This window comes from Stegostoma tigrinum, chromosome 6 (genome assembly GCF_030684315.1).
Source record: "Stegostoma tigrinum isolate sSteTig4 chromosome 6, sSteTig4.hap1, whole genome shotgun sequence".
In the NCBI taxonomy this organism is placed as follows: Eukaryota; Metazoa; Chordata; class Chondrichthyes; order Orectolobiformes; family Stegostomatidae; genus Stegostoma; species Stegostoma tigrinum.
In genome coordinates, this window is record NC_081359.1 from 79,757,428 (window position 1) to 79,779,351 (window position 21,924).

The following is a 21,924-nucleotide window of genomic DNA, read 5'->3' on the forward strand; positions in this document are numbered from 1 at the left end:
AACTCACACCATTTTAATAGTGAATGGCATTGTTACCCATTTAATTCTGCACAGTGGCTTGCCACCTTTTCTTAAAAGTCAGAGATGAAAGGAGACTTTTGTCTCATCAGCCTGAGCTTTATTGAAACCCAGCCGCTAAAGTTAAACTGTTGGTTTATTAATAACCCACACCATGTAGCCCCACCAACACATATTCAATATTTCTGTTGTTTCGAACAAATCAACGCACATTTGCGGTAAAGTTGCAATCATAATATTTTTGTCACAATTGGCGTGTCATTAATTTATCATATTGGGTCATCTCCAATAAAACATTTGCAGCTTCAGACATTTAGCTCATTATAGCAGAATTTTTTACACTGCAGTGTTCCAATATGAGCTGTTGTTATATTTATATCACAAATCAGCAAAAACTGTTTTGTTGTAAGTGTATGAGGAACTGTGTTGCTGTGAAAACCAGTTTAGATAGTCACAAATTGGGACTTTGGAGAGGAATCGTTCACCAGTTGTTGTGTTATTGTGTCCTATCAGATGGAAGATTTAGAAGCTGCCCATAACAGTGCCATCACAGAAATGGAGAACAATCAGACTGTTACAATAACTATTCTGCAAGACGAACATGAAAAGAAAATTGAAGGTAATCCAAATGATTGATATAAAAATAAACTTGCTGTATGACATATTTCTTATATAAAAGAGTGAAGAAAGTAACCTGAGAAATATGTAGTAAGCGGTTGTTGAAAGAAGCATGAATAAGACTTGTTGTAAAGAAGTCCCAACATTCTGCAAGTAATATTTTGGATAGAATTTGGGAATGACCTCGTGTAGCATGGGCAAAGTCAGGCAAGGTGGTAAAATCTGGCGAGAAAGGAAAAGTCTGAATCTTGAAGTCAAGAAATGTTTTGGAGACTTTTCCCCTCGGGCGTTAAATGGTGACTTGCCATTGAGCAGTAACATGCTTATTTCTTTGCATTTGCATCCCTTAAAAGCTCTAACTTGACTAATTTCTACACCACTTCCAACTCTCCTCTCCTCTACAACAAGCTACATGAGACAATTTGCCAATGCAATGAGGACCTGGCAGTTGCAGCTCACTAAATACCTGTCCTGACCACCATGTAACTGCTTCTTCTCCCCAATCTTCCTGCCTTCCCCTGGCCACCATCCTTCTCCATCCTTCATCCACGCCTGTCAGCTTTGGCAAATCACCCATTTCACCACATCATCATGACTGCTGTCAGACCAACTCACCCATCAGTTTGGAGCTCAGGAATACCTATGATGTGAGTGTTTCTGCCAGCTCACTGTGTGCACAGACACATATGCACCTTGTACATTTGTATAGGCTGCATCTTACAGCTCTTAGATTGTTTCTTGGTGTTCATTCACTTTGTGCTTACTTGGAGGGTGCCAGCTGATGTATAATTCAGTGCTTTCTTGGTGCACTCTTGTTGACTTCAAGACTGACTTACAAACTGCCAGTATCTATATGGTTCACATTGCTTTGTATCTCATTACTCGAGTACTTAATTATAGGCTACTGACCTGTGGCTTGGTGGCAATTATCACTTGCAGAATACTAAAGGTCCTCCTTGCCATGACTGGCGACCCCTCATTCACCCAGGACAGGGCACTGAGCTGGGCTGCAGTGTGGGTTCCATGCTGCCTTGGTCTGATGGCAGACCTCCTGAGATGATCTGCGGGAACAAGGACTGTTCTCCTCTCCAACAGTCTGTCCATTAGGGCCTCCACACCCTTGTCTGCAAAACAGCGAGCAAGTTTTATTTCCCTCTGGGCCATGTTGTCTGTGAAAACAATAAAGTGTCACAGGGTGAGAACCAGTTCCTTGTTTGCAGCTCAGCTTCAGATATGGCACTGAACATGGATAACTGAATACTTGCCCCAAATGTTTTACAGGTCCCTATCACACGCTACCTAATTCCTTTTGGACATTCTTCTGCATCAGAGCTCCACTTGAAAGGCTAAACAAATTCTGCAGTGCTAGATGCCCTTCTGGGTATCAAGAAATGGCATACTAATCTTGGAAAGAAGTGGACCGTAGATTCACCAAAACGCTTAACGGGAGAAAGGGTTTGCCTTCACTCCTAGAATATTTGTTCCTTGTTTAGTAAAAGGCAAGTGGGTCTAGTTATAGGAACCCATCTGGTGTTGTCTTGGCTGCGATCAGCAAACTTGCTACATGTCAAGAATTAAACCAAAAATGTTCTGGTTGGAAGAGCTTGGACTGACACCAGATGGTGCCAACATCTACAGTGTTAGGAGGAATCATTAGTGTCTTTAAAAGAAAAGTGTTGAACAGCATCAATGAATGTATATTGGAGTATTAATGGTTTATGTGGGAGAAGCATTAATGATTAGTCATTCTATGGTAGATGAGCAATAATGCACCAATTACATTTTTTATTTGTTTATTCTTTCATTGGATGTGGGCATCATTAGCAAGGCCAGCATTTGTTGTCCAGCCCGATTCTCCTTAAAACGAGCCGCTTGCTCGACTATTCCAGGCGGTAATAAAACATTAATCACACTGCTGTGGGTCTGCAGTCACCTGTCTGTCAGAACAGGATAGTAGCATTCCTTCCCTTAAGGACCTGTGTGAAGCAGATGAGTTTTTACATCTGGTGATAGTGTCATGTTCACTAGATTTATGTTTCAGAGGTATTAATTAAATTTAAATGCAGCCGCTGCTATAATGGATTTGTGTCTGTATCCTCAAAACATTGCACTGCAATGCTGCCCCAGTGACAGTGCCCAACACTGTCGCCTCCCCCCACCCCCCACCACTGCCCTCTGCTCTTTCAGAAATATCTATGGATTAGCTCGTGTCAATGTTTATCAAAAAGGGCTGTTTTTCCTTCATTTATGGGAAAGAGATGCCCATGTAGTGTAAGACCAACGCTCAGGTTGGGTTCCAACACCTCCAGTCAAAGTTGCTCCTTCTGCTTATATCCAGGGCTCCCACTCACAGCTGACATTCAGGAAACAGAGAGGGCATGGAGAAAAATCAGTGAGTGGGTGGTTCACCAAGAGAAAACACCAGTGAGTGGGAGAGTCAGGAAGTGCTAGTGACCAGAGCTGGACAGTGAGCAGTGAAAGACTGCATTAGGAAAGGGTGAAATAAAGCTACGAGAAGAGAGTGATCAGTGACAGGGTGTGGTTGTGAGGGGGAGAGCTCACAAGCCATGGATGAACTGTGAAAGGGTGTGTTAGGGAGGGAGAGAGGCCCTCATAATGGCACCATTTGCATCATAAGGCCCTACATCTGAAGAGCACAAAACAAATTTGAAACAAAACTCTTGATAGTAAAAGAAAATATAGGCCCCAATGTATGATCAACATTAAAAGCATAACAATGTATAAAGGAAATTGACTGACTGTATTTGGTATGTTATGCATCATCAGTTCCTTTAAGGTCTGCAAATTTGGCTGAACTGTCAGTTCTCTGGGGTGGGTTACCATGAGAACTTGCTCCGATCAGTCAAGCACCAAAGATGCTTCTGGGTCTGATGTAAATAAAAGGAGCTGGATACCAACCTATTTAAAGGCCTATCTTTTTGTTTTGCCATTTCATGAGCCATTTGAAGACAGTGTTAGGTGAGTCTCTGGTGCCTATTTCGCAGCAGTTTCCTTTATAAATAAGTTAAGCTCTGATGCCTCCTTCCCAGCATGACTGGGGCAGTGGAGAGACCAAATAATTCCTTCTGTTGTAAACAATCAATCATGTTTTATTTTCCTCATTCATCCTCACTTAAGAAAATTAGACGTTTTCCAAAGCATTTGTTCAGTGGGATTTCACTTGCAGCATTTTTCTGTCAGATCTAAAAGCCATCCATGAATTAGAGAGATCGGCATTGGAAGAAGAGTTTGAAAAACAAAGACTTTCTCTTCAGGTTAGTAAGTTCAAAAACTTTAGTATGCGGAATGGCCATATATAGAATACATGTTTGTTTGTGTACGTTTTATCTAATAATTAGGGGCTAAGTTTCTGAGAAAAGAATCTCATGTTTACAAAGAACTGGATGGTAAAAGTCATTTTGTAATCTATGTGCGATTCTGTGATAATTAGAACCCAGGTTTCTTTTTGTCCCTGAAATCTTTTTATCTTGAAGATGGAAACCCTTGGAAAGCACAAAATGTACAGATAGTCACACTCTGTGTGCTTTATTATCTAATTGTAGATTTGTGCGTACATGCTGCACACTGCAATTTCCTTATTTTAACACGGCATTGGTAAAGGTGAGGAAAAGGGAGGAAAGTAAAGTTTAGAGCACTGGGTAGTTCAGGATGTTACTTGTACATGGGCTGGTGCTTGTCCCAAGCATTGGCAAAGGTACAAAAGTCAGCTATTCACTCATAACCGCGATCAGTGGGCTGGATCTTCATCCCCAAGACAGGTAGCAGGAGTTGGGAATTGCTCAGCTTTGCATGAACACTTTGGGATATCTGAGTTCCAGAAGCACAACACTGAGTACGGGGTGTTGGTGATGTGCAGGCAGCTTTAGAGGTTAAGCCGAAGCTGCTGGATGCAGCGTTTAAAAAGCTGTGGGACTTCATGCCAGTGCAAAAAGAAACCGAAAGGCCCTCCATCCACAACTTCACATTGCCAGTGCCACCAGGTTCCCCTCCCCCCATCCAAACCATCCTCCAACATCCCTTATACCCCTTTGTACCCAACATCCCCATGGCTTCTCCTGTGTATGCCCAGGTATGATACCCCCCCCCCCCACCAAAAAAAACAGCTCCCATATCCTCTATGTGCCCCAGGTCAAACTATAACACTTACAGGTGAAATCATCCACTATACATTGTAGACAAGCAATATGCCCTATATTGACAGCATGTTCTCCCTATGTCTGTGGGGTTGTCCTCCAGTTTCCCCTCTCAGTCCAATTATTAATGTTTTTAACTTACTTACCGCCATGCAAATATACTTGTTATTTAATTGAATGACCACATGAGATATCAACAGTTGATTCAATTTCAAGTCAATTTCTCCTCAAGTATCACTATCTCCAAGTAGTCAGTTGAGAGTGCAAGCAAGAAGGCTGTCTACCAGTAAGTCTTTCTAATTTGAGTGATTTATGTAGTAAATGAAGTATAACAGTGATGTGTATATCCCCTGTATTATGTTTCTGCTACTTACTGCGTGTTTTTAGATTATGTGGACCTCTTTATTATCCCCAATATTTGATTACTTTGCACACGCTGGGTCCCATTGGTGCTGTATGAGAAAAAGATTTGCTGGTATCTCAAGAAGCAGGAGGTAATGACATTTGCACACATTTTCTGATCAAGCTTTTATTGCCATTTTCCATGCTGTGCAATTCACTTCTTTAATTGGGCCACAGGGTGGTAGCTGTTAAAGACTGCACAGCACATATTCTAGACAATTCAATCCAAAAATAGCAATTGACATCCTATTGATATCAGAGGGCTCGTAATCGCTGCTTCAAAATATAATTACTTCCATAATTTGCCAGATCAAATTTCCAAAGATAACGTTTTGATTTTATTTTTCTATTTTCAAGGATCAAGTTGACACATTAACATTTCAGAACCATTCACTGAAGGACAAAGCAAAACGATTTGAAGAGGCCTTAAGGAGAAGTACAAATGAGCAAGTTGAGGTAAGTATTGCCTGAAATATGTGTTCTGATGAAGGGTCCCTGAACCTGAAAGATTAACTCTTGTTTTCGGTCCACGGATGCTGCCAGACCAGCTGAGTTTTTCCAGCGATTTCTGATTTTGTTCCTGAAATACATGTTTGTAATAACTACAAAATGTGGAGAAACGCAACAATTATCTTTATTTAGTTTTCAATTTTTTCCTGCATTTCTCTTTCTATGTCTCACACCAATTGTAACTGCATGGGTGATTTGTAACTCACTGCTTAGCATTCACAATTGAAACCATTATCACCTCCCTTTCTACAGAAAATAAAGTGGATAAGTCTTTTTAACCGTCATGATCTGAAATTATTTAAATCCCCAGCCCTTTAAAATTGTGACGAACAGGCTGCTTATTCCAATTTGAATAAAAAATAACTTTGCTGTACTGCTTTGTCAAGTCAGGTGCGTAGTATCTTTCTATGAATCAAAGTTTTTCAAAAAAAAATGTATCAAGCCTAAATAGGAAGACTTGTATTGGATTTTTAGAGCCTTATTTCATGGCTCCTAAGATTTGCTCAGGGTGAATTCTGGATATGTTGGCATGAGTTAGCTTTGGAGCCTGTGAATAGTGAGGTACTACAAGGATCAACACAAAATGTGTCCCAGCTGTTTACAATGTATTATCAATGCTATGGATGTGGGGACCAAATGTAATTTGCTCAAATTTGCAGAAGCTAAGCTAAACTGGATTGTGTATTGTGATTTGCGAGGAATATGTAACATGTTTTCAGGGGGATTTGTTCAAGTTATGGATGGGTAAGAATAAAACAGGTGGAATATAATGTGGAAAAATGTGCGATTGTTCACTTTGGTAGAAAAAACAGATGTGCAGTATATTTCCCAAACAGTAAGAGGTTGGAAAGTGTAGAAGTACAAAGGAACTTGGGTATCTTTGTTGATAAGTCACGGAAGGCTAACATGCAGGTAACTACAAACTATCAGGAAGGCTAATGGAATGTTCACTTCTGTTGCAAAAGGATTGGAACACTGAAATAGTGAAGTCTTGCTTATGAGTGGCACTTCCCTATCAAACACCTGATTATGCTTGCCTGACTTAGGTGTTGATTACTGTAGTGGTAAGTTAGAGGAGACAAGTGTCTCACCGGAACTCTCTATAGAAGAAGAGCTTGATGAAAGTGCATGGTCAGAATTAGCTGCACAGGGTGAGGAAGACTTTGCTGGAATAAGACTGAGTCAGGGTCAGTAACTGGGAATTTGCAGCAAAGTGGAAATCCCAGGCCAGAGGGAGAAAGAGCTTCTTTAATTAAGGTTTGTTGTCAGGAATAAAATTACTAGATTCACGACAGAAAACTGGGTGGGGAGGACGCAAGGAAGATTCAAAGTTAGGCAAGCTGAGTGAGTGAGCAAACACATGGCAGATGAAATACAACATAGCTAAATGTGAAATTATACTCTTTAGGTAGAGTATTATTTCAATATATTAATTCAATACTATATTGGGAAATGAAGAACTACATTTGGATGTTATTGTGCACTAGTCAATGAAAGCGGATAGGCAGGTTTAACATTGGCCTTCATTGCTAGAGGATTTGAGTTCAGATGTAGGGATGTTTTAATGCAGTTATATAGGCCTTTGTAAGATCACACCTTAAGTACTACACACAGTTTTGGTGTCCTTACCTAGAAAGGAAGTATTTGTCACAAAGGGTCAGTGGTTCACTGGGCCAATACTTGAGATGGCAGAACTGTCTTTTGAGAAGAGATTGGCTCAAACTAGCCTACATCGTCCAGAGATTAGATAGATGAGAGGGAATCTGATTGAAACGTATAAAATTCTGACAGGGCTGGACAGACTCAATGCAGGATGTTTTCCCAGCTGGGGAATCTAGAACCAGTGAAGACAGCCTCAGGATACAGGGTAGACTATTTTGGACTGAGGTGAGAAAATATTTCTTTGAGAAGGAGCAGTGAACCTGTGGAATTCTCTGCCATAGAATGCTGTGAAGACTACATTACTGAATATGTTTAAGGAAGAGATAAACCTTTAGTTTTTAAAGGCATCGAAGGGTATTAGGAGAAAACATCGATATGGCTTAGAGACAGAGGGTCGGCCGTGATCGTATTGCATTGAGGTGGAGGTTGAAAGAACCAAATGGCATTCTTCTGCCCCTACTTTCTATATATTTTATGATTATATATATTGCGTGGTTTTGGGGACTTTCTCCCAGGAAGTTTGGTGATTCAGGTGATTTTTCGGCTCGAGCTACTCACCTGAGCATGAAAATCCAGCCCTACACCTTCCTGTTCAAAGTTATTGTTAAAATTTTGCAGGAGCATTCCCTTCATGGCTAGGGGAGCTCCCAAAAATACATGGCTACTTTTTCAAAGGCAACATTTTATTAAGGCGTAATTTGCATTCATTCAGTTGTTACAAAAGGATGAAGAAAAGACAGATACAATAAGATATGGGAAGAAGGTGAGATAAAATGAGAGCTATTATGCTACCAAGCTGATTTAGAACATGGTCGTCCCAATGATCACAGTGCTGAACTTTCCCTAATTGCATAGCTATGTGATGTATTGTGCACAGCAGGCCTTACAATCTCTCCCTTTGCCAGGAATATTTAAAATCATCTTCCTCACCTCTTAAGCCTCTGCTTCCTCCCAGGTCACAGGCCATCTGTAGGAATTTCCTATTTAAACTATAAATATGTATCAAATAACTGAAGTGTTTCTCTTCAAGGTCAAATGCTGCAGCATGTTTTCCAACTGAATAGAAACAGTAGTTTAGTACAGCTACCAAATATGGTCACATTATGATTCAGAGTATGCTGCGCTCTCTGTCAGCGGATAGCGGTCTTCCTCCCTTTTGCAACACCTCAGTGTTTAACTTAGACTGACACAAGAATACCGAGAGATCCTTAAATTACAGAAGGTGCTGAAAGACTTTAAGTTGAAGCCCATTGGCTTGACCAGAGAGTACCGTGGATGTCAAAGGTTCATTTGCATTTGCATAGTCAGGGCCGATCTGTTTCTGACTTCATTCCAGCCTTGGTCCAAACATGAACTTGCATCAAGGGTTCAGAGCGCTAGGCAATAGGTTAAGAAGCAGGCCCTCAAAGGTTTTAATCGCAGGTGCCACATGCCAGCAAGCCCAGAAATACAAGATTATGGCAGATGAAAGCATGGCTCAAGAGTTGGTGCACCAAAAAGGATTTTAGATCCCTGGATTACCAGGATCATTTTTGGGGACAGTAAGATCTCCAGAAGCAGGACAGTCTGTGTCTGATCTGCATGTGTGGGAGAGTTTGCTAGTGCTGTCGGGAAGAGTTTAAATTAGTTTGGCAGGGGCAATGGACAGAGTGCATTATTTCAATAGCAGCACAGCATAACTTAGAAAAGGAACCATGGCAGAGTGAGTTCAGCCATGTGGCATCAACAAGGAGTAAGGCAAGGCAGGATGGCCTCGAGGATGCTGTTGAAACTTGAGACAGATCAAGGGAAGGTGCAGAAGCGGAGGTGGTGTTGCATTATTAGTTATGGAGACAATCGCCGCAGTAAGGAGAGATGATATCTTGGAAGGGTTATCAATTGAGGCTTTGTGGATAGATCTTAGTAATTTGAGTGCAGTCACGTTGCTGGGAGTGTATTTTAGACCTCCCAGACAGTCAGCAGGTAGCAAGTATGTAGTCAATTTACTAAAGTGTGTAAAATGAATAATGGAATAATTATAGCAGGGGATTTAAATTACCCCAATATTGATTGGCACAATACAGTATAAAGGGTTTAGAGGGAGCAGATTTCTTGATATAAACTGAAGAGCTTTCTTAATTGATGTGCAGATGGTCCTAAAAGGGTTGGCCGAGTACTCAACCTAATTGTGGGGAACAAAACTGTACAAAAGATTAAAGTGGTAGTGAGGGAGCATTTTATTGATAGCGACCACAACACCATACATTTTAAGTTCAGATGGAAAAGGAGAAGATACTCTACAAAAAAGAGTTGTGGATTGGAGGAAAGCAAATTTTATTAAAATAATGCAGGATCTGGCCAAAGTCAGACTGGGAACATCTACTTTGAGGGTAGATCTACAGCAGTACAGTGGAAGGTGTTCGGAAAGGTGCTGGGGAGAGCATGGACCCAACATGTTTCCTTTGGGGTGAAATGTAGGAGTAACAAGCCTGGAAAAACCTGGATGTCGAGGAATATTCAGGACTGGACAAAAAGACAGACATGTAACAGATTTTAAAAAGGGGAACAAACCAAAGGATGGCATGGAGTGCAGGGGAGAATTCAAGAAAGCAACTAAAAGAATAGAGAGGGACATGAGAAATCCCTGGCAAACATGTTTAGGGAGAATCCCAAAATATTCTACAAGTATATCAAGAGGACGAGAATAAGCAGGGAAAGAGTAGGGCCTGTTAGGAAGCATGGGGGCAATCTGTGCATGAAGCGAGAAGACATTGTTAAGAGTGTAAAACCAGTACTTCACAACGGTCTTCACTGAGGAGAAGGATGTAGGTACAGAATTTGAGAAGATGGACTGTGAAGTTTTGGAGCAGATTGACATAAGACATGAGGAGGCATTGGAGAATTTGGCAGGTTTAACAGTGGTCAAATTCCTAGGCCTGGGTGAGTTGTTTGCTGTGGGACTAGAGACACAAAATAATCCAAATTTTTTAAATTGTCTCTGGCTGCAGAAAAGGTGTCAGAGGACCAGAGAAGAGCTAATATGGTTCTACTTCACAAGAAAGCTGGTAGCGATAGACCAGAGAGTCTCATTTCAGTGATAAGGAAGCTGTTGGAGAAAATAGTGAAGGAGATAGTTAACTTTGAGTTAGAGAGGTAAGGTTTGATCAGGATGTTCTGCATGACTTTGTCAGACAGAGAACATGCCTAATGATTTTGAGTGAATTTTTTGAGGACTCTGGTTAGGCCACTGCTGGTCTACAAACTATAGGAAGCATGTGACTGCAGTGGAGAGGGTGCAGAGGGCATTCATCAGGATGTTGCCTAGAATGGAACACATGAAGAAAGGCTTGATAAGCTCAATTTGTTTTATGTGGAGCAGAGAAGATTGAGGGGTGAGGGGGTACTTGTTAGAGGTCTACAAGATAACGAGGGGTATGAAAAGGGTGGATAGAAAGCAACTGTTCCCCTTGTTGAAGACTCACGAACAAGAGGGACACACTTTTAAATTCAAAGGTTGGGTGGGGTGAATTTGAGGAACAGACTTTACACGCGGAGGGTGGTGGGTGTTTAGTACACACTTCCTGGTAGGGTAGTTGAGGCAGGTAACCTCACCACCTTTAAGAAGTACTTGGATGAACTCATGAAGGGTCATGAAATTCAAGGCTAAGGATCAAGTGTGGGACTGTTGTAGATAGTGGTGTAGTTTTGGGCAAAGGACCTCTTCTGTACTGTAAAGTTCTGTTGCAAGTTGAGCAGAATTCCAGAGGTGGGGTGAGAGTGACAGTCCTTGATGTCAAGGATACACTTGAATGAATGTGCAACAAAGAGCTCTAGCAAAAATGGGAATCAGAGGGAAAACTCCCTGCTGGTTGGAATCATACGTGACACATAGGAAGATGGTTGTCATTGTTGGAGGCCAGTCATCAGAGCTCTAGGACATCTCTGCAGGAATCATCTTGAAAACATCTTCATCTGCTTCATCAATGACCTTCTGTCCATTATAAGGTCAGAAGTGGGTTTGGTCACTGATGACTGCCCAATGTTCAGTACTGTTAGTGACACTTTAAATACTGAAGCAGTCCACATTAAAATGCAACAAGATCTGGACATTATACAGATTTGGGCTGATAAGTAGCATGTAATATTTGCACCACACAAATGCCAGTCAATGATCATCTCCATAAAGAGACAATCTAATCATTGTCCCTTGACATTCAATGCACTGAATCCCATATCATCAACATCCTGTGGGTTAACATTGACCAGAAACTCAATTGGACTAACATATAAATACAGTGGCTACAAGAGCATTCAGAGGCTAGAAAACCTGCAGTGAGTAACTCACCTTCTGACTCCCCAAAGCCTGTCTAAAATCTACAAGGCACAAATCATACTCCACCCTTCCCTGGATGGGTGTTGCTCCAACAACACTCAAGAAGCTTGGCTCCATCCAGGACAAAGCAAGCCACTTGATTGGCACCATGTCCACAACATCCAATTCCTCCACCACTGACACTCAGTAGCAACGGTGTGTACTGCAGAAGTTAAGGGTTCTTAAACAGGACCTTCCAACCCCATAATCACTTCCATCTAGAAGGACAAGGGCAGCATGGAATCCCACCACCTGCAAGTTCCCCTTCAAGGTATTCACCATCCTGACTTGGAATTACATTACTATTCCTGCAGTGTCGCTGAGTAAAAATCCTGGAACTTCCTCCTTAAATTGTCAGTCCATCCACAGCACATGATTTCACCAAGCAAAGACGGCAGCTCACCAGCTCTTTCTCATAATAAATTCTGGCCCAGCCAGCAAGATCTACATCTATGAATGAATAAAAAGTTATGACCCCAAAGAGAAAACTATTTTCTTTATGTAACCCTCCTGGTTGGGAAGGCTAAATATTCCTCATGCATATACTGAAGCCACCTTCATCCATCTATTTTTTAGCAAAAATGTGGATAATTACTTATTTCGGAAAGTACTGTTTCGGGATGGTTTTCTCTTGAATACCTCAACTCTCTTAATCTGTGTCCCTTCAGACACACAAAGCATGATGTTCAATTCACTGTATTCATGAACAGCCCTATTCACTTGTGCTGTTTTCTCTCTAACCTTGCTCTCTGTTTGACTGGCGGGCATGTCACTGTTTATCAGAATCTCAACCTTGTTCTGAATCAGGCTAATCAACATCCATTCTTTTGTCAATGTTGGTTATAAGGTGTTGAAATGCAGTAAGCCTCTCACTTACTGTAAGACTTTGTGAAATGTTGACCTTCTGTTTCTCTTCACAAAAACCTGGTACACCATCCAGGGCTGACTTTGAAATGTGTAATGTGTAATTTTCTTGCTTGTTTCTAAGTGAAGATTCTGATTGATCTTTGAGAAAATGACAGACAGTTCTGCTGATTTTCATTGATGCATTTTTCTAACTGTGACCACAAGCTAGGCTTTCCTCTGTTTGCACATTTATTCTTAGCTATCTGCCAAAGCTGGGTGAAAAAATTCTCTAATTCCTAGTGCCTTTAATTCTGCAATCTCAATGATTGCTGCTTGAATTGGACTGAGTATCTCCCGTTCTTTCTCAATTCCATGTGACCATATTAAAGAATGGGATTGGCATGCAGCAGTGAGGAGACAACATGTCAATGCAGGCAGACTTACGGAGCTCGACGGATGTCTTCACATGGTTAGCGAATTAACTAGGGTTAGTTTGACTTCAGCAGGTAGGAAGCAGGAAGAGTTTTGATATTTTAAACTCGTTCAAAATATATGAAGAAAACTGCCTAGACCCTAACTTCTCTTTACTTTAAATGCAAGTACCAGGCATTGCATTCAAGATGCAATTTGTTTAAACAAAACACACTTTATTCATACACTATTGCTAAAATACAACAAAAGAAAGAAGTTGGAATAAGAACTCTATTGAAAACTCAACAGAGTAATTGGTTATTTAACTACTAAACAGTAACCGTTCTGTCATAGTAACATCCCATAAACACACCCTTGGCAAAGGCAAATTCAGTAAAATAGATTGTCTCATAGGCAGTTCTCTAGGTCCAGGGGGAAAAAAAAATCAAGAGAAAACTCAGGGAGAGAGAGAGAGAGATAAAGATAGGGACGGTTGTACTGCAGCTTCCAAACTCAGATACGAGACCCCAACAACAACTGCTACTGAAAAACTAAAACTAAAAATCTTGGTTTTTTGGGAGCTTCTATTGTTTAAACTTTTTAAAAAAAACCCAAAGCCTCACAAACTCCTTTATTGGATTCAAATAGACAGCCCTCTACTTCTGTCTTCTGAACTGTCTTCAAATAAAGCACAAAATACATGCCTTAAAGCCGTAGTATCGCCACAAGGAACGCCAGCAAAACTGAAGTTAATGGGAATCACACAGAAAACTGTGTATTGGTTGGCAGTCTATCTAGTGTAAATGAAGATGGTGGTGGTTTTTGGAGGTCAACAGCTCAGCCTCGGACATAATTTCAGGAGTTCCTCATGGTAGTATCCCAGGCCTGACCATCTTTAGCTGCTTCATCAATGACTTTCCCTGCATCATAAATTCAGAAGAAGGTGTATTCACTGATCTTATACATGTTTAAGACAGTTCATGGCTCCTCAGATGCTGAAACAGTTATGCCTACATGCAGAAAAATGTAAATAATATCAAGGCTAAAGCACATAAGTGGTATGTAATATTTATGTCACAGGCAATGACCAGCTCCAAGAAGCCATTAAGTAATTTAATTGCCATCGCTTGATATTCAGAGATTATTCTCGTGAACTTGTTAGTGTCCATTAGAAGATAAGGAAAAGAACTCAGTCTAGCTTCAGTGTGACTCCAGGTCCACAGGTCCATAGCAATGTGATTGATTCTTAATTGCCTCCCTGGGTGATCAAGGGACAGAGAATACATACTCGACTAACGATGTATGAATATAAACAAAGCTCAGTAATCATCCCACAAAGCAGTTCGTGGCATTTTCATTAAAAAGCAGTTGTTTGTGACGGTTCTGTTTGAAAATACCAGTTCCTTGGAAGGGAAAGCTACCCTCTCTAGCCATGTTGAATCAACCCCAACACCAAACAGATATATGCAGAACATGTGTGGGTGAGATACTTGAAGAGCCAGTCTAAATATGTGGACAAATTGCAATGGATTCTAGGTTTCTTTCAGACACTGCACTCTTGGCAAATAGAAAAACTAGGCAGTTAAGCTGCTGTCTCGAGTCATAGAGATGTACAGCACAGAAACATACCCTTCGGTCCAACTTGTCCATGCTGACCAGATATCTTAAACTAATCTACTTACATTTGCCAGCATTTGGTCCATATCCCTCCAAACACTTCCCATTCATATATCCATCTATATGCCTTTTAAACGTTATTATTGTATCAGCTTCTACCACTTCCTCTGGCATCGCATTCCCTACACGCATCACCCTCTGCGTGAAAAAGTTGCCTCTTAGGTCCCTTTTAAATCTTTCCCCTCTCACTTAAACCTAGTTTTAGACATTCCTATCCTTGGGAAAAGACCTTGACTATTTGCCCTATCCATGCCCCTCATGATTTGATAAACGTTTACGTATTTTAGTACTCACATCTTCAGAACTATAGTTGTATTGATTCCTTGTTGTAGCAGCTTTATTTTTCAATTAGTACACCATCATTTCATTGTAATGAGTTTCTGCCATTTGTGTGTTTGTATTTGGGGGTATGTGTATATTTTTGAACCTGCCTGTATGCAAAATACATTAGCTAGGCAGCATTCATAAATAGAGCCTCAGTTCCATTTCTTATATTTCTGTGATACATGAAGCTACTCCAGATGATGTGCAAATCAACAGATGCAGTTACATGATTTTGATGATAGACTGAAACAGACAGGAAGCTTCAGGGGGCTAGTAATCCAGAATCCCATGTAAATGTTCTGCAGATGTGAGTTCAAATCCAGCCAAGGTAGATGGTGACATTTGAATAAATTACATGAAATAAAAAGCTTGTCCAATGCGGGCCAGATAATCATTGTCAATGTTCATAAAAATCCATCTGGTTCATTAATGTCCATTAGAGAAGGTAAAAAAATCTTAGCCTGGCTTCACTGTGACCCAAGATCCTCTTAAAGACAGGAGTTACTCCAATATTTCGTGTCCTATGATTTTTATTCATTTTTATTTATTTTACAGACTGCCTTGGCACCATACCAGCACCTGGAGGAAGATATGAACAGTCTGAAACATGTTCTTGAAATGAAAAATCAACAAATCCATCAGCAGGAAAAGAAAATTATTGAATTGGAAAAACTGGTTAGAGAAATAACTAGAATTCCATTCATTAAATTTTAGTGCATCAGATCTGAATTCTCAGCTTGCCAAATCTGTGAAATTATTTCTTTTGAAAGCATCTCATTGCAAGAACAATGCTGTATTGTGTCCCAGTACAGCTTCCTGTTGCTCAGATTTTGTTGAATGCTAACATTCTACTTTAAGATGGGAGCAATCAGGGTTAGTTTTATTAAATAAGCAAAATAAGCGCCGGTTGTGATTTTAAAGTCAATTACGTTCAAAAACAAACTCCATGTTGCTTTCTTTTTACTATTTTCACAAAGAGAAACTCACATTGGTTTTGAGAAATCCTCAGGATAACTTTTTCTCTTTAACCGTCTTAAGAGGTTTTCAGACATGTCCACCTCATACTTTCTGGCCATAATGAGGGAGATCATGCGCAATGGTGCTCAAAATCGGAGTGCTGTTCTGACATGGAATGCTGCTTGGCTAGGCTACCACAGATTAACATTTGGCCTCATGACCTTCAAGCTAAACAGACCGGCAAGATCCAGTTTGAATCACTACTTTGTGCCTTGGGTTGAGGAAGGAGAAATTATATTGGTGTAATTTATCTCTACTGGAAGAGTATATGTGCAGATAAAGTGCCTAGACATGATCAGGATCATATCATAGAACCATAGAATCTCTACAGTGTGGAAGCAGGCCATTCAGCCCATTGAATCCACACTGACTCCCTGAAGAGCATCCCACTCAGACCCACCCCCCAAAGCTATTCCTATAACCCAGCATTCCGCATTGCCAGTCAACCTGGCCCATACATCCCTGGAAACTGTGGGAAATTTAGCATGGCTAATCCACCTTACCTGCACATCTTTGGATTGGTTTGGATTGAATACTCTTCTTGCACACCACCCAGTTTTACTTTCCATTTTTCTGATCCAATCTGGTTAGCTTCCCACTAGAGAAGTTAGCTTATGGACATACATTTGCCCACCAATCCACACACCATAAACAATATGCAGAGTCATGAAAATCAAGGAAATCCCCTTTATTCATTCACAGGATGAGGGCATCACTGGCCAGACAGCATTTATTGTCCATCCCTAATTGCCCAGAGGGCAGTTAAGAGTCAACCACATTGCTGTGGGTCTGGAGTCACATATAGGCCAGACCAGGTAATTTTGCCAGTTTCCTTTCCTAAAGGACATTAGTGAACCAGGTGGATTTTCCCCAACAATCAGCAATGGATTCATGATCATCAATAGATTCTTAATTCCAGGTATTTTATTAAACTCATATTCCACTGTCTGCCGTGGTGACATTTGAAGCCAGGTACCAAGAACGTTATCTGGATCAACAGTCCAGCAATAAATACACTAAGCCATCACTTCCCCGTAGTTCTGGATTTTTTTCCATGTTCTCCTTACGACTGCAGATTAGATATTTCTTTCCAGTTACCTCATGTGAACTGGTGGAAGAAGACCAAGAGTAAGTTCTGACAAAGAAGACAAAATAAGAAATGGAGATCAAAAGTTAGCAGTTGCATTTATTTAAACATGGTGCAGCAACACATCAGAGTTACATGAGTTACATTTATTTGCCCTTAAAGAGCACTTACATTATATGGTCCTGTTTTATTTCTGTCATGCCAATGTACCTTTGGACTCCATATATCTAATGCATATGTGCAGTGCAGAAACTCATCTCCTGGAGCCTGTAGGAGGATTTTGTAAGCAGAACCTTTTCATCTCAAATGAATGGAAAGCAGTGTCAATCACATGCATGACTTATGAGTATGTAAACTCCACATTTGTCTGAAAGAAGATCAGCTCACCAAATGTGCTTATTCCTTATATTTAACTAGGCATTGTTCTGAACAAACACGGGAAATGCTGAAGAAACTCAGCAATTCTGGCAGCATCGGTGGTGGGGGAGAGAGAGAGGGAGAGAGACAGGATTGATATGCTGAGTATAATATAACTCTTCTCCAGAACTTTTAAAGATGACACTAGACTTTCAAAGGTTCTGCAGCATTTTCTGTGTCTTTTCCAGATTTGCAAAATCTGCAGATTTTGCTTTTATTTGATTGTTGTGAACATTTGTTAATAAGAATATCACACTAAGACTCAGAACTCTGGCCTTCTTGTTCTGTTGGTTATCTGTAAGACTATTAAATCAATGTACCTCAAAATAATAGCATGATGCAGCTACATTTATAAAACAATGTTGTTATCCCACCTGTGCAGGCTGAGAAGAACGTGGTATTAGAAGAAAAGGTTCAAGTTCTTCAGCAACAGAATGAAGACCTGAAAGCCAGAATTGACAACAATGTTGCTTTAACAAGGTAAATAGTCACATGCAAAACACTTCATAATTTTAAAAAATGGCTTATCCGTGCCAAGCAACTAGTGGGTCCTTTGAGACAGTGGATAGTCTTACAGCCTCTGTCACACTCCCAGTCAAGGTTAGTCATTGGACACAAACATTGAAGAATAAGGAAGGATACCATGGAGCACTATATTCTGCCTGGAATATGGGACTGACCATCAGTTTCTGAAATCCCTTTGTTATTTTTCTTGCATTTGTTATTATTTTTCACTGAAATGTGGACCATCCCAGGCAACTTTACTGAGTCTGAGGTCATTGACCAAAGGATAAGACAAAACTCTCTTTATTTTTGAATGAGAGATAACAAAGTGTGGGGCTGGATGAACACAGCAGGCCAAGTAGCATCTTAGGAGCCTGCAAAACTGACATTTCGGGCCTAGAACCTTCATCAGACAAGGGGGAGGGGGGAGAGGGTTCTGAAATAAATAGGGAGAGAGGGGGAGGTGGATCGAAGGTGGATAGAGGAGAAGATAGGTGGAGAGGAGACAGACAAGTTAAAGAGGCATGGATGGAGCCAGTAAAGGTGAGGATTGGTGAGGAGGTAGGAAGGGGATAGGTCAGCCCAGGGAGGACGGACAGGTCAAGGGGGCGGGATGAGGTTAGTAGGAAGTAAATGGGGGTCCGGCTTGAGGTGTGAGGAGGGGATAGGTGAGAGGAAGAACAGATTAGGGAGGCGGGGACGAACTGGGCTTGTTTTGGGAGGCCTGTCTCCTCTCCAACTGTCTTCTCCTCTATCCATCTTCAATCTGCCTCCCCCCCTCCCCCTCCCCCTTTTCTGATGAAGGGTCTAGGCCCAAACGTCAGCTTTTGTGCTCCTGAGATGCTGCTTGGCCTGCTGTGTTCATCCAGCTTCACAGTTGTTATCTTGGATTCTCCAGCATCTGCAGTTCCCATTATCTCTCTTATTTTTGAATGAAACTACTTTCAAATGTACAGTTCCCTCAGATTACAAATGAGCTATGTGAGGAGGAGGAGGAGGAACAGTTAACTACATCTTCACAATAAGCTGACTGATAGACTATTCAGGACAAATATGTTTCTTTTCTACTTGTTCTTGCAGACAACTGTCTGAGGAAAATGCAACGCTGCATGAATATGTTGAAAAGGAAAGCAAGGAAATGAAAAGACTCAGCCGAACAAACGAGGAACTGGTCTGGAGACTCCAGACGGGAGAACCTGTCAGTCCTGTCAAAATATCCTCCTCATCTTCAACTTTCCAGTCTTCTCAGGGCACACTTTTTCCTTCAGCAGTGAGTGCTAACCCAAGATGATGAAAAGGCATCAGAATGAAAACACATGGGCCATCTTTATGTTACTCAGCTCAGCTTTAACTGCTGAATATTATGCTTGGTTTTGCTCAAAGGTTCAGTATTTGTAAATGATAGATTTATAAAAGTTGCTTTGAGCATGCTTATTGACATAAAGCAGCCAGTAAGAGGATTTGCTATTGAATCCCCAGTAGTCCTTGCTATTGAAATCCAAGGAATGCATTTTCAGTGCATTAGTTCTTATTCAGATGTACCCTGTACAGTTTGATGGCTGGAAACTCTTCTGAAACTGTATCAAGATGTACCTATTATTGATCAGGTATGCAAAAAACAAAGAGGGAGATTTTCCTTGTCTAGTTGGATTTTTTTTTAAAAGTTAGAACCTGTACCTTTTTGGGTTCTTTGACAACAGTTTGAAGATAATTCTTGTAACTGAGAGTTCAGGATTTTGCTTTTTGCCATTAGCATTGGGCAGAAGTGCAGAATTATATATTTTTACACGTTTGTTGAAATATCTTAGCCTGGTGCCTCTTTTGGAATATGTCCTGAATAGAGTGAGATGATCTCTTCTTCAAATAAATCTCTGCATTGCTTAACCACTGAATTGAGGAGGGAACAAATGCAGCCTGATGTCTCTAGGTGGTGCTACAGATCGCTGATGTGTGCCCCAGCAGCTCATGATGGAACAGAACTACTGTCCTCGACTCAACAGCAGTTTTTAAGCTATACTCCAAAGCTGCCTTTTCTTTTTGTATTGTGTCTAGCTTATGAGGGCACAAGAAAGGTTATTCTGCAGCAGAAGGTCAGTATTAAGTAGCCTGCGATCTATTTCTGCTGTTGGGATTTTCCTTCCCCACCCAAGTAATGGTTGAGGTGGTGAGTGCACTGCCAGTTGTGCAGTTCTAGCATGTACCTCATTGCAGTGAATGTAAATAGTTACAGACTGTGGAGATATGTGAGTAAAGACTTGTAGTAGAATTTCAGTATTCAGAAGCTGGCACCCTACCTACAGCACATAAATTTGAAAACCTTGAGCAGATTGCGACGAGACAGTTCTTCCTCAAATGATCACGAAGGTCGGAAAATGAAAACCAGTCCTGCATGCTGACATTTGCTGAGCTGGGGTTGTTCAGGTTTGTACTGCATGCCTGAATCCGGGTGAGCAACATACCAGTGCGAACTGAAGTCTTCTACCTGTTGGTTATATTTTAACAAAATGGCAGAATGTTTCAAAATGTCCAGAAAGAATCAACAGTATTAAACACAACAGCTAGAACAAAATGTGGAAACTTGAAAAGTAACTTGGGTAGTGGTGTTTAACAGTTGCTGTCATGGATGTGGAAGTGATTAGGGGTACTGTCTGAGGAGTAGAACAGGAGCAAAGAACAGCTAGAGTTCAATGCGATTAAGCTTGCCCACCAAAATCATAAAATAAAGAATATAGTCACACTACCAATTAGAAGATTGTGGAAGGTTAGAGTGAAGAGAATAGGCTTTTTGGACCCAAAAATTACAATTTGCACAATTGATGAAGTTTAAGAAATAGTAGAGGTTTTCAGTGTCTTGTTAAAATGAGTCTGTACAATTCTGCATGTCAGGAAACTCTAGGCCAGAATCAGTCATTATTTGACTTCGAAAATAAAGAAACAAGCGCATTCCTAAAACACATCATATCTTTCAGGAATTTGTTTCAAGAGGAATTAGTGTTGAAGTTGGTCACGATTTTTACAATAATGAGACAAATTGATAGCTTTATCATTTTGACAATTTATGTTGCTCTTGTATAATATCGCATCACTTTGCCACATTCAAAAGCAAGTTAAGTCAACATAAGGACAGGAAGAGAGCAATAGGTAAGGTGATAGCTGTACTGTAATTCATTTCTCTGTAAGTCGTGGACTTTTATTAAAAAATAATTTTTCAAATGATCACGAAGGTCGGAAAATGAAAACCAGTCCTGCATGCTGACATTTGCTGAGCTGGGGTTGTTCAGGTTTGTACTGCATGCCTGAATCCGGGTGAGCAACATACCAGTGCGAACTGAAGTCTTCTACCTGTTGGTTATATTTTAACAAAATGGCAGAATGTTTCAAAATGTCCAGAAAGTAAATTATTTTTTAATAAAAGTCCACGACTGACAGAGAAATGAATTACAGTACAGCTATCACCTTACCTATTGCTCTCTTCCTGTCCTTATGTTGACTTAACTTGCTTTTGAATGTGGCAAAGTGATGCGATATTATACAAGAGCAACATAAATAATTTACTTTGGAATCTCAATACATACTGCAAACAGAGATGCATTGTTTTGTTTTCCTAAGATTATATTTGCTAAATTAATTCGTAGTCTTTCTATTTTGCTCAAATCTGGAAATCCTACAAGAGAAAGTGGTTCCCTTTCGCTCATTTGAATGAGCAACCTTATTTGAATTTATCCAGATATTTTGCCAGTATCTTTCATGTGCATCAGTTATCAGTGGTGCTCTACATTTTACTTAGCTGTAATAGGTGTTTGCCACCCTCACCACCTGAGTAAAGGGATTGGTAGATACCAATAAAATGCCAGCAGCACAGGAAAAAGGCCCTTAGTTGCCAATTAAGAGATAAAATTCAAGCCTGTGGCTGGGAGTATTGTCCT

The 21,924-nt window shown here is 40.6% G+C and overlaps 1 protein-coding gene across 7 annotated transcripts in view; it reads left to right on the forward strand.

Annotated features, from left to right (window-relative positions):
* Nucleotides 1-21,090, forward strand: part of LOC125453689 (microtubule-associated tumor suppressor candidate 2-like) — a 403,189-nt gene extending 382,099 nt beyond the window's left edge. For all 7 annotated transcript variants that reach the window (XM_059646692.1, XM_059646691.1, XM_059646695.1 and 4 more), the window contains 6 exons: nt 532-637; nt 3,838-3,911; nt 5,550-5,648; nt 15,529-15,648; nt 17,877-17,974; nt 19,079-21,090. In XM_059646692.1, the coding sequence (XP_059502675.1) occupies nt 532-637; nt 3,838-3,911; nt 5,550-5,648; nt 15,529-15,648; nt 17,877-17,974; nt 19,079-19,289 (708 nt within the window). In that variant the 3' untranslated portion in view covers nt 19,290-21,090. The remainder of the gene's footprint in view (nt 1-531; nt 638-3,837; nt 3,912-5,549; nt 5,649-15,528; nt 15,649-17,876; nt 17,975-19,078) is intronic.
* The last annotated feature ends 834 nt before the right edge of the window (nt 21,091-21,924 follow it).